This window comes from Natator depressus, chromosome 1, assembly GCF_965152275.1.
Source record: "Natator depressus isolate rNatDep1 chromosome 1, rNatDep2.hap1, whole genome shotgun sequence".
Taxonomy (NCBI): Eukaryota; Metazoa; Chordata; order Testudines; family Cheloniidae; genus Natator; species Natator depressus.
In genome coordinates, this window is record NC_134234.1 from 152861206 (window position 1) to 152874763 (window position 13558).

At 42.9% G+C, this 13558-nt stretch overlaps 1 protein-coding gene across 2 annotated transcripts in view; it reads right to left on the reverse strand.

Annotated features, from left to right (window-relative positions):
• Positions 1 to 13558, reverse strand: part of NDP (norrin cystine knot growth factor NDP) — a 30341-nt gene that overhangs the window by 12055 nt on the left and 4728 nt on the right. For both annotated transcript variants that reach the window (XR_012641644.1, XM_074969188.1), the window contains exon 2: positions 5902 to 6257. Coding sequence is in view for 1 of the 2 variants with exons in the window: in XM_074969188.1 (XP_074825289.1) it covers positions 5902 to 6075 (174 nt within the window). In the remaining variant the exon portion in view is untranslated. The remainder of the gene's footprint in view (positions 1 to 5901; positions 6258 to 13558) is intronic.

Here is a 13558-nt window from a genome sequence, read left to right on the forward strand (position 1 = left end):
AGTGTCGAAAGGCAGCTAATACCTCCAGGCTGCTGCTGGCCACCGACATAACCTAGCTTAGTCCAGCTACAGTGTGGGCAGGAAGGGGTTAAGCCCTAAGGCTGCACTGTGCACCAGGGCCCAGGGAACCTGACTGCAGGGGCTTCAGTGAACCCGGCCAGAGAGGTGGCTCAGCAGGGGAGGGTGCCTAGGGGATGGTGCAGCCCCATGTTCCCTGGAGGCAGGACCCAGGGAGGGGGGTGAGGTGCTAAACCCCCGCCCCAGTGGCTGCTGTGGAGCCTGCAGGTTCAGGGCATGAACAGGCTGGAAATTGCTCCCCCCACCCACCTCCGCCACTCCAGAGCTTAGCTGAGGGGCGGAGAGGCTTCCCCGTGCCAGTGCTGTGCGGGGCTTTGGCCCACACAGGGCTCGGCTCCTCCTGGCCAGTGCCCTGGGCCAGAGGGTCTTGGGTTTTCCTGGGGTGCCGGCCCAGCCAGAGGCAGTGGGGGAAGGAAGGAGCCTGCTGGCCAGGCTGTTGGTGAGCTCAGCGCTCTAACCGGGGGCTGGTTCTCCACACAGCACTGGGAATGGGACGCGCCCCGCTGGGGGGGCGGGAAATATGGAGGAGCAGCAGAGCGGGGGCGGGGGTGAAGGGGCAAAGCAGGGAGAGGACAGCAAGAGGGGAAGCACATAAAGGGCCGATGGGTGGGCAGCCAAGGCGACACGTAACTGGCTGTTGCCTGGCGCCTGCCCGCACTCACCAACCACCGCAGCGCGCAGCCAGCGCTGGCCAGAAATGGGATGAGGGGGAGCCCAGCTGGCCAAGAGCTGGCACGCTGAGGGACTGTGCTGAAGGACCAGCAGGGGGAGTGGCCATCCCCTCGCGCTGCAGCTTTGCCCCGCCACCAGCCTTGCATACCCACCCCCATCATTGCCCACTGGACAACTGGATCTGGCCAGTAGTACTGGTGGGGGGGGAGAGACAGAAAATATGGGACAATTTGCCCGTTTTTAAGAACAACTCAGGACACCTGCAGGAGGGCTTAAATACAGGACTGTCCCTTTAAAAACAGGACGTCTGGTCACCCTAGGAAGTACAGTACCACTTTCCTAATGCAATATAGGAATGACGGGGAGGATCATGATTGCCCCTCTGTACTGGGATTGGATGAGCTAAGCAAAAACCCCACCCTAACTTACAGTCAGCAGAACTCAACTATTCTGAAGGTTGGGTGCAAGGAGCGGGAGTAGTTCTTATAACAAGTTCAGAGATAATTACAAAGGGGCCTAGAGCTTTTCCCTAACTCAAATGATATCCTTTTTGGAATTCAAGCTTTTATTAGTGGTAGTATTTCTCATTTGCACATTTCCCGTGACTGGCTGGGCCTGATGGTGGACATGCTGAAATATGTGTCCTAATTTTACGTCCGTAGTACTTCTGGCCTGGCATTGAGCTGGGATTACTGCAAATCTCATGGGATCTTTTTCCACTACCACTATTATCTTAACCATACACTAAAAACTCTTCTTACAGTATGTCTGTATCCAGCCTGGCCTCATTATTCCCAGATATCACTTGCAGCACTCTTTTGGCACATCCAGAAAGAGTGCCTTATGACAGTAATGTAATTCAGGAGGTACTGATTTAAGAGTCATTGGGGATTCCGTGCCTTAGGGTCCAATAAGTCTTGGTGGCAGAGGTAAGATGGAAGCTAAGACTGGTCAGGGAATTCAATTCATTATGAGCTGAAACAAATGCTTTGCTTTAGGTCAAAATAGAAGAACCTTGTCTTTTAGGGTTGAATGACCTTCTAGTGCAGGGGTGGCCAACCTGAGCCTGAGAAGGAGCCAGAATTTACCAACGTACAGTGCCAAAGAGCCACCGTAATATGTCAGCAGCCCCGCATCAGCTCCCCCCGGCTCTGCTCCCAGAGCCTCCTGCCCACCGGCAGCCCCACCGATCAGCGCCTCCTCCTCCCTCCCTGCACCTCCTGATCAGCTGTTTCGTAGCGTGCAGGAGGCTCGGGGTGGGGGGGAGGAGCGAGGGCACAGCAGGTTCAAGGAAGGAGGTGGGAAGGGGTGGAGTGGGGGCAGGGCCTGTGGCAGAGCCAGGGGTTGAGCAGTGAGCACCCCCCGGCACATTGGAAAGTTGGCACGTGTAGCTCCAGCCCTGAAGTCGGTGCCTATACAACGAGCCACATATTAACTTCTGAAGAGCCGCTTGTGGCTCCAGAGCCACAGATTGGCCACCCCTGTTCTAGTGTCTCTTCTTGGTGTCTCTTCTACATACTGTATATAGTGTATTACTATGTTAGTTTCTCAGTCCTGAGGCCTGTGTTCAACATTCGGTTGAGGTCACAAGTAAATGGGATTTGATCAACTGAATTGCATTCAATGGACATATTAAATGTCACCGAAACACCTTCCAAATGGACCCAACTGGCAGCCTCGAAGGTGAAAACAAAGCACTTGATATATTTTAGGACACAATCCTGCATTAGCCCAGAATGGAGAAGAAAACCTAATAGGGATTTTCCATCTCTAATTTTGATGATTGTATGATGCAGTAGCAGGGTAACACAGATCAAGATATAGGCCCATTAGCAGAACTGTGTAGAAAAGGAGGTGTGCAGTGGAACAAAGCCATCACAGAAAAAAGGACACAAATCTATGGTTGAAATAGATTATCAGTCTGTGTTCTACAAAGAAACAGTACAAGGGGTAACAAAACACACAAAAAACACACAGCTAATCCAACAGAAACTCAGTGTTTCTACACTAAATATAAAGAACATACCATACCTATATATTTCAAACTACTATTTTATCAGACCATATTTTAAGACAGATTCTGAGGCCAATCCGCATAAGGGAATCTAATATTGTGCTAGTAGTGTATGGTAGCTTCAGAATAGTCACTCTCACAGTAGCAATGTCCTGGATCTACAAGATCTTAACAATATGAGCTGGTTGAAAAACAGTTTCATAGGAAATTTTCTTTTTTTTTCCATTTTGCAGGGTTTGAAATGGACCCATTTTCCAGCTTACGTGAAAGTTCCCACAAGATTTTTATAGAAACTTTTAAATTCAAATGTTTAGCAAAACCATTTTCAAAATTATTATGGAACTTGATTGCAAACAAAATTTTGATTAAAAAATAGATGAAGATGTCACCAATTGTTCCACAAGAAGTTCTGTTTTTGAAGACTCATTTTTCATCAGAAAACCTTTTTGTGCCAAAATATTCCCCCCAACTCTATTAATAGTTAAATAATAAATCTATTAATGAGGCCAGAAGAAAGCAGCACTACATCATCCCAGTGACCGTAAATGCATAATCCAATTAAAAGGGCTGGTATCCCTAAGGATTTAGTGTGAACACATTCCATTTACAATCAGAGAAATCAGATAAACTTTGCAAGATCTTGGACTGAAACCAGTATTGTCAACCTCAAAAATTGAAAAATTATGAGTCACAACTCTGCCTCCCCACAAAAAATCATGCCATTGGCTTAAAAATCATGAATTTTTCTAAATTTGCCTTTTGATTTCTGAGTCTTTACAGTATACTCACTCCACATTGGCTTTTCTCTGCCACCTGGAGGACTAGAAATTTTTGCTTTCCAGTGAAAGCAGAGATTTTCGTGCGGTCTTTCATCTCCAACATTGGGGATTAAGAAAAACATCACAATAAAATTGCAAAAGTTGGCAACATTATGAAACTCATACATTCCAATCCAGGATGCCCACAGGGTAAGGGCATAGCAGAAAGAGACACCCAAGCAATAATATAATGAAAACTGCTGGCTCCTTACTGGCAATGGAATTAATCCCGGTGGGCTCCAAAATCCCTGCAGCACAGGAAAGGGAAGGACTGCCAGAGAGGACATGGCTCAGGAGGGAATTAAAGGCTGTGAGTGAGCAGGACCAGTAGGCAGGAGCAGCAGCCTAGGAGCTGTGGCTGAGGCTGGGCATTTTAGGTGCTGAAGGGCTGACAGCCTGGCTAGGAGGGACAAGTAGAAGCTGTGGCTGATGGTTAGGGGACCCAGGGACAGGCCTGAATGAAAGGACTAGACTCTTTCCAGGCGATCTGCAGGCCAATATGTGATTGCCTCCAGGAGAGGGATAGCCTGATCTGAATATCCCCAGCCCGAGACCTGGGGAGCCTCACCTTTATACTCCTGTGCTGAATTGCCCTACAGGCTGAGTTGGGAACCTATTGTGTTCATCATCTTTTGTTTGTAACTTGAACTGCACTTTGTATTTCTGGCAGCCCTAATAAAGCAACCCTTTGTTATTCATTAGCAACTGTGGGCATTTATGGAAACTCACTGAGGGGAGAGCTTGAAGGGCCCGTTCTCTTTTGTTGATCCAGGGAGCGGAGGAGGCCATTCAAGCAGCCAACAGAGAGCGGGGTGGTCAGCAGAGCTGGGTGAAAATTTTTGGATAAAATGTTTGCCAAAAAATGCAGATCTGGGTCAATCTAAACATTTTGTGAGTTTGTGTGGAATTCGCTAACTTGTTTCAGTTGAAAAACGAACAATTCTGAAAAAAATTAAACACTGACATTTTCAACATGACGTTTCTGTTGTTTTATTCAAAATGACTTCTTGTTTTGAATTTTTTGGCAATTTTATTTTTCAAAAAAAGGTTTAAAAAAGCCTCAAAAACACAATGGAACATTTCTTTTGACACAATTATTCCCGTTCCCCGTCCCCCCATTTTTTGGTTCAGTCAGTGAATCAAAAAAATCAGTTAGTCACACAGTTCTAATGGTCAGACCATTGGCCACATGTTTGAATTGCACGCTGTGCTAACTTTTTCGAAGGAAATTAGGACAGGGAGAAAGGGATCAGTAATGGTTCTCTCACTCTATGTCTTTCTTCGTGCCTCACTTATAATTCATGTCAGAAGCTAATGTAGACTATAAACAGAGGCTAATATAACACTTTGGCTCAAAGTTTTCCAAGCTTGAAATTTCAAATGAAAGACAGAAACATGAGCGAATGCAAAACAGCCTAAGCCAAAAGTAGTGATCCCTCTGAAATTTGGTGGAAAAGCAAAATTGAGAGGTGCAAAAATCACGAGAAACTAAATATTAAAAAATTTTGAGTAAAGTTTTTCAGAATCTTTTTCATTACTTTTATATAGCTTAATTCTTTACCTCAAGCACAGCCTGTCAAAATGCATGTCTTTATGCAATCCATATTAACTGAGCTTGACCCAAACCAAAACTGGATCAGAGTTTACAGGAAGTTTGGACAGTGATGATATGACCTTCACAGCTAGACCCCTCCCTGTAATGGGCTGTATCAAAATCCTGAGCAGTGTTAGCTAGTGGTCAGAGCACTGGACTTGGACTCAGGAGACCTGGATTCTGTTCGTGGGTCTGCCAGCAGCCTGCTGGGTGACCTTGGGCAAGTCACGTCACTGCTCTGTGCCTCAGTTTCCCCATCTGTAAAATGGGGGTATTGATGCTGCCCTCCATGATAAAGTACTTTGAGATCTCCCAAGGAAGTTTCCTGGTACAGTCCCAACACCACAGGACAGTTCAGATCTGGATGTGAATGCTGTGGCTCAGGTATCTGTCTACATATCACCATTTCTTCTCATTTCTTCGGAATCAAATATTCCCTCTGAGTGGAAAGTTGAAAGGTGATCTGAGATTCCAACCTTAGGAGCATTGTACAAGCAACTCAGCTTCAATCTTGCTCCTTTTAAAAGTGAATCTGATAACTATTTTGCACAAGTTCACATACTATGCTGTTGAGAAAGCACAAAACTTCTGATCTAAGCATTCAGCTTCCTGCTCTACGTTTTTTGGTACTAATATTTCACATCAGAATAATAATTATTATTAGTTGGTTTCGGAAATATTCTTGATAACGAAGTCCTGGTATAATTTTTTAAACAGGTACTTACCTTTGAGTTACACTTGTACAATGGATGACTGATGGAATCAACATAATGATGCCTCATACAGCGACCTGGGTCTGAGTCAGTCATGAACGAACTGTCCGTTTTACTGTCTGTGTCTCCCATTATTGCAAGAAGGGAGAGCATGGAAATTGAAGCCGTTAGTACATGATTTCCCATTGCTGAAGAACTTCTCAATAATAACAGCAGAGGGAGGTAGAGTATTAAAAGAACTCTAAATGCTGGGACTCAGTTCCTTTCAAGGCAGATGAAAAACCTGCTTTAAGTCTCTTGGTTGTCATTGTTCTTTTTAAGTTGGAGTTTTGTTGGGGTTGTAATCCATCAAAGAATCTTCTATGTGGCTGGAACAAAAACAACATAAATTACAGTCCTGACCCCCCCAAAAGCCTGCAAGATAAAAACAAACATAAATAAGGCTCACAGGATTTCTGCTAGCCAAAATATTTTTCACTGCATGAACATTATTTTCACTGTAGGTACAGTATACGAGATTATGACGGAGAAGTTCAAGGCCCTGTTACTTTAAGCACTGCTCTATCATTTTAATAATGATGATATTAACTTTCATTATCACAAGTGCTGTAATACCAACACTTTTTACTTTATAATGTCTCCAGTGGGTTCATTTCAATACTGATGGTTTGTAACACAATTTAGGATTTCTGCAAATGAAAGAGCCTGCCTTCACTTAAAATGCTGGAGGGCATATTTCAAGGGACTAAAATAATCTACCTTCTGCATTAAAAGATGGAAATTCTGGCTCAGGTAGCATGTGAAAATGTATTTGGTGGTCTCATCCCCGTCTCTAGTGGTCAGACATCCACATCAACAAGCCATCACACAATTTGGAATAAGCGTCAGTCTCTATTCAAGAGAGGCCTGTGACTGGAATGGAGGGATGTTGCAGGTCAAAGCTGAGGTTACATCAGCAGTGTGCTCTCAGGGTATGTCTACACGGCAGTTAAAAACGCCTGGCTGGCCCATGCCAGCTGACTCGGGCTCACAGGGCTTGGGCTAAGAAGCTGTTTAATTCTGGGGTAGATGTTCAGGCTCAGGCTGGATCCCAGGCCCTGGGACCCTCTCCGGCTGAGGGCTCTTGGAGGGGTGGGTCCCAGAGCCCAAGCTCCAGCCTGAGCCCAAGCATCTACCCAACAATTAAACAGCCCCTTAGCCCAAGCCAGTTGGCATGGGCCAGCCAGGGGTTTTTAATTGCAGTGTAGAGATACCCAACAGGGAAGGTTGCAGAGCACCTACCCGCATATCTGGTTCTGGTTAGTGGTCTTAGATCTTCACTTTCATGAGCACCAAATTCACCCACAGAAAGGTTTAATTTTTTTTACTTGTTTGCTCATCTGGTTGCGCTTCCTGAGCTTTACTCTCTCCCTGCCATTACTTAAGGAACAAGATCTGAAAAATACATTGAACTGTATAACCTCCAAGTACATCCCAGCGATGCTTTGGGAATACATATCTGCAGATGAAGTCACACAGATAGCCACATGGTCATCTGGATTTCTGTTCCATGTTGGAAAATGGGAGAAATCCCCTGGACAACAGAACATAGCACCCCCACCAACACTGTCTGGAACGATGTCCTTACAAGGTAAGTATGACACCTCCCTAAACTTCTCCATCACAATCCCTTGAAAGATCTGTTATGGAGCCAATAGTCTTGAGCTGGCCATTTAATTTTATATTTATTACAGATATAACCTGATGAAACTGTATATTATTGGACTAAACATAACTTTAGATAGCAAAGGAAGCTGGTAAGCAGCATTAAAATAGGTGGACTTTCTGAACAGATATAGTTGATGTGATAAAAAAAATATTTCTCACAGAGCTTGTTGCCCATTTGATAATATAACGTGGGTTTCTATTGCCTTTCTGCTTTGCTGACTATTTTGTTTAAAGGATGTTGTTTAAAAGATTTCAATATGAAATGAAATTGAAAGGCATCGAAGAACTGCAGAACTCAGTGTTTGTGTGTAGTCTTAGAGGCTGCTCGTACACTTTTGAAAAGAAAGGCGAGTGCATAGCTGTGGTAAACTGTTCCAGAGTTTATGCAAGTTTGCAGCCAATGTTCTTCAGGCTAAACCTGGACACATGAAGTCTCTACCTACAAAGAAATGTAATTCTAAAATGTGAAAAATATTAGTCGGGCTATTCTTGTATTAGATGTAAGGGAAAAAATGCTTGTTTGCTTTCACAGCAATGTTCGCTTGCTGATAAAGAAAAGGAAGGATAACTTTAATGTAAACTTGCATATGTTACAGACACCAACTCTTTCCCTTGCCTTGAGATATTTCCCAAGCAAATGGTTCTCAGCTGACGAGAACTGACATTGAAAAAGAGATATTGTACAAGCAAAGCAAAAACCTGAACCCCCTAGAGTCTTTAGGAACTCAGATTTGTTTGTGAACTGTCCTACTGATGTCAGTGAAACATTTGCCGAGAATTTAGCAAGATATGACCGAAATCCAAGACATCGAGCTGATCCCTGCATAGAATAGGAATGTGCCATTGTTTGCCATTAAGATGATTCCTGAGCATTATTTATCACACAGAATAGGGCACCCAGTCTTTTACTCTTCCTCTTAGCTCCCTCTGCTTACCTAACATAACCGAGCTGGCCAATATATTGTTCTTGGAAAGGTCTCTCTCCAAAATAATTAACTTGTATTACTCACCCAGAAATTCCCTCTCCACCCAAATACATTTACCTCTAACCCCACACCCCCATTTGCACCCCCAGTAAATATATGCCCAGAGGGCCTCAATTTCCACTATATGGGTCCCAACACATTTCCCACCTATGAGCTGCCTTCCATGTCTTCACATTGCTTTGCATGTAGAGTGGTATGACTGTTGAAGTTAATAACTATGGCTAAGACTCAAAGTCCAGACTTGATTTGTGAAGGCCCATCTCCCTGTTTTTTAAGAGATGCTTGGAGGACACAGAGACTAACTAGAAAAACATGATTCATGTAAGCCAGATTCATGGAAAGTAATAGAGTGGAATGAAGGGGGAAAGACAGGAAAGGAGAAAATCTGTTAATAAAAGGATATTTTAGAATCTCCCTCCACATTGTCCACACAGAGATCACTTCCCTGTAACTGAAGTCTCCTGTAGTCATCACTATACACAGACCTAGGCCCTCCTGTGTCCAAATTCAGCAGCCTGCATGGAACTGTTCCCTACCCCCACCTTTTTGGGGCCCCTGCATACCTTTCTGTCCTGGGACAGGATAGGCAGGGGACAGGAAGAAGAGGCCTACACATTATTTGTACCAACATAGCACACTATCCATGCCAAATGGTAATATAGCTCTCAGTTTGTATTAATATAGCTCTAATAAAGTGATAAAAGGGGAGAAACTATCTTAGGAAATCCTGGAGACACAGCTCCACTGATACAAGAGGTTACATTTTAATTTGGATGTATGTAGAAGTACATATTTTAAAAAACAAACTAAAGCTATGAACTCATACCTGAAAAATATCTGATTAAAACTAGTTTTCAACGGAGCAGTCAAAAGCACTTCTCAATAAAGGCTAGTTCCCTGCCAAATTTAAATTCCCTGCTTGTAGTATTACAGGACTTTGGTATTATTCCTTTTAAGAGTTTGTGAGCCTTCTGGTGGCACTCAGTGTGTTCTAGGTTTTAGAAGCTGGCAGAACGCAGCCAGAGCAGCAGTTTGTATTCATACTGAGGCCTTGCATATTGGGTATATTTAGTAAACACAGTTATTTGGATCCCATCATGCCATGTAGTTCTTTCATTTTGAGTTTGTTGTGTACACAGCAAAAGACAAGACACTACTCAGAGTTGTGTCAACACTACAGCTGTACAGAAACAAAAAATGTTACAACATTTTCGTTATTATATAAAGAATATATTTTTCACTGTTCTTATACTCAGAAATGATGCACTGATTTTGGTCAGACTTTTTTTTTTTTTTTAATGACTTTCGGGCAACTTTATTAAGCCTGGAAAAGCTTACATCAAAAAGATTAAAGTTTTGGAAAGTTATAAACTCCCCAAATGTGGGTGAGAATGGAACTATTTAGGTTGTCTAAATTATATAATATATAGTTTATATAGCTATAATTATTTCAAGAGAGAGGCCAGTTAAACAGGCATTATCAAGTTGCGTCATAATTCATTCTTTTAGGGTGCAATTCTCAGTTCCCATGCAAAGAGCAATGAAATGGGCTTGGGGTTGGAGGGAGAGTGAAATTATACAGACGTTGAGATAGATAGAAGCAGGACATGGGATAACCATACCCTTTTCCACAGTTGCTGTTACAGTCAATTAGCCCCCAGTAGTGGCATAGCCCGTTGAGCCCCCATAAACTGGATTTGTGGCTAGTCGATCTATGCGGCTGATAGACTTATAGATGGCCCTCCACAACTCTGCACTCCAACCTGCCCTGTATGCTCCCGCAGTGAGCTACTGGGACTCAGCTTTGTGATGGGCTGCAGAGTCCCCAGGTGCAGCATCTCTATAGCCTTACTCCCACCACTGTACTGCTGCACTTGGTCCTTCTATCACCACAAGGGGGCAGCAGCAGCAGAATTTCCCCCTTACCAGATTTATTCTTTCAGTAGTTATCCACTTAAGGTGGGAGTCATTGCAAATGTCTGCTTCCGTGAATATGCATTTATATTTTAAAATATTGTACCCAATCCTGCCTTCCCTTAAATTAATGGCAAAATGCCCATTGACTTCTATGGACCCAGAGAGTTTTTTTTAGTTCTATAAATAGATGATGCTGTCTTTCCATTTATTTATTTTTGCATTTCAAATTGTTATGCCCTGCCAGTCTCTATATGGTCAGGGATGTGATCCTAGCAGTGCAGTCAAAACCCCTGTCCTCTGTTGGAGTCAAATTTTAAAATGCCCAATGAGGTCATCTTAAATCAGCTGTGCTACACTCAGCATGAAACAGGTGAATATATAGAACTGACATGGTATAAAAAAGATTTCCATTCACAACTTAAATAGTTTCCCCCCACCTACCTGAAATGGTGCAAATACCAAATTAAACATCTGAGGCCAGATCCTTGCTGGTGTAAACCAGCATCTCTTCATTGATGTCACGAAGCCTATACTCATTTACATCAGCTGAGATACTAGCCCCACACTGTCACATGGCAATCCAGGATAAATTTTGGTTAAAATCCCGGCCTCATTGAAGTCAATGGGAGTTTTGCCATTTATTGCATGGAGCAAGGATTTTACCTATTGTATACAACATTTCAATCAGCGATACTCAGCCCTCAGTGGTTCAGGAACCAAATTAGTGATCAACGTTACCCAAAAGAACCACAGTAGGGTGAATTCATAGTTTTATTTACTATATATATATATATATATATATATAATTCTCGCCTCAAAATAGCTGACCGAGTATCTATTCACTACAATTGGTTAATAATTAAATCACATTGCTTTAATATCATGTGCTGCAAAGAGCAGCAGGACACACATTAAAGAGGCACTTGCAGCTTGCAAGACTCAGTCTGAGTATCACTGCTTTAAATAATGCACATTTGTTTAGACTGTCCAAATGTGAAGGTCATATCTGCTGATTTCTGCCCACTCTGCTCTCTGTGACTACCCCGCTCCGGTTTTAATAAACAGATTTCGTTTTCCTCGGTAGTCTGCTTTTCAACATTCCTACCATGATTTTGTTTTTAATATATTGAAGTTGGTGGGCCTGATTCTCATTTGCACTAAGGTCACTTGACAACTGACAATGCCCTAGCCATGTAAAGGGCCGTATGTTGGGTATAAATAATTTACTTCCATTTTAACGCCCTGTAATACGAAATGGCCTTAGCGTAACTGAGAATCAGATCCAGCATGTAACGGAGAATCAGGTCCAGCAACTGTAGAAAAAGAGGCTACTCATTTTAAAATACTTTTTAAAGCCCCCTGCTCTGGAATGATGAAAATGTTAGACACATTAAAGCCTTTTGAGCACTGTGATTTTTGAAAGTCCATCTCGGTATCTTTAGGAATCTAGTGAGGGACACCGAGAGCCTCAGTCTCCATCCTCTTGTACCAGTTTGAGTTCAGTGCCACCAGCAGAAAACCAGTGTAATGGAATAGTGAAAAAGGCACAAAGGCTCAATAAGGAAAAGACCACTAATTGAAAAGCCAGAGCAGAGAAAATAAGAGCTTGAAAGACAAATAAAGACAGGAGAAAGGTAAAAGGGCTAAAGGATCGTCTCCTCTAGCAAAGGAAATACATCTTCTAGCAGTACTGAGACAGTACCATAATTTTCATCGTACCAAACAGTAAATGTAGAATGCTGGGCTTTTAAAAATGGGAAGAGATGATGGACTCTAATGCTGAAGATTCAGAAACTTTGAATGTTATGACAGTAATTGAAAGAAACCTCACAGATTTCATTTTCTGATTCAAGGCTTATCTGCTATTCTAATATTGCAGTTCAAAATACCAGTGCATACACGTGGACTAGAAACATTAACGGCACTGTCATATTACACTGAGAGGAGTGAGGGAAAAGTGAACAGTATTTGCAGCAAATATAGCACAGGGATCCCCGTGCTGCAAACACACATACACGTAACTGTATGAACGTGAGTTGTGCCATTGAGTTTAACAATACTACTACCAAAGACAAAGTATAAGTGTTTACAGGTTTGGGGCCTAGTGCCTGAAGTGGGCCAAACTAAGGTGAATAGCTCTGGAACCAGCTGAATAGCATTCTTTTTAAATTTGCAGGGGTATTGCCCATCCTTTAGTTGCTGTGGGAAACAGATACAGTCCTTCGTGACTGCAGTCTTGAAATGGTGACCAGAAGCAGGTACTATGGGCTGGCACACTGCCAGGGGACAGAGCCAGACAGAAATGTAGAAAGGGTTTTAATATACTCCCAAAGAAAACCATTGGTGGACAAAAGAGGGGTTGTATTTTTACCCTTTCCCTTCATGATGCCAGGAGTCTTTAAATAGATTCCCCTAGTGACTTGTATACAATAACTCCCATTACAGCCCAGGAGCTGGTCGAGCTTTGTGGCAAAGCCTCAGGCAAGTGCTAATTTTGATAGAGATGCACTAAACTTGTATACTTGTATTATTCTAATTTTGAATGAATTTGGGGCAGTTTAGTAAAGGGTGATCCAGCTCCCACAATGAGGAAAAGTAAAGGGAAGAATACATTTTCACACCTTTTAGTACAGAGGAAATGAACAGCATAATTTATGGGTGAAGCTCGGCGCGTACTCGGCGCGTAGGATTGATTTTTTTTTTAATAGGGAATTCTAGCCCTGCACTGAATACACTTCTTTACAATAACTCAGACAAGTGTCTGTTCTCCTAGTGAAAATATTCACATCCAAACTTTTACTTTGGCTTTAGTTTCTATAATTGCCTCTACTTTAGTCTAACAGCTCAACATAATATTTGTACAGTGCCTCTCACAATGGGGTCCTGGTGCCCCAAGGGTCCTGGGTGTGATGGTAATACAATTAATAAATAGTAATAATAATGTCATGAAAAAATACTGTTGACCGAGTTAAAAGTTGCCCTGAGGCCTAGCACTGCTTGACGGCATTCAAACATGTGTACGGTTTATTTTGGAGAGTTACAAAGAGATGGGAATTTCT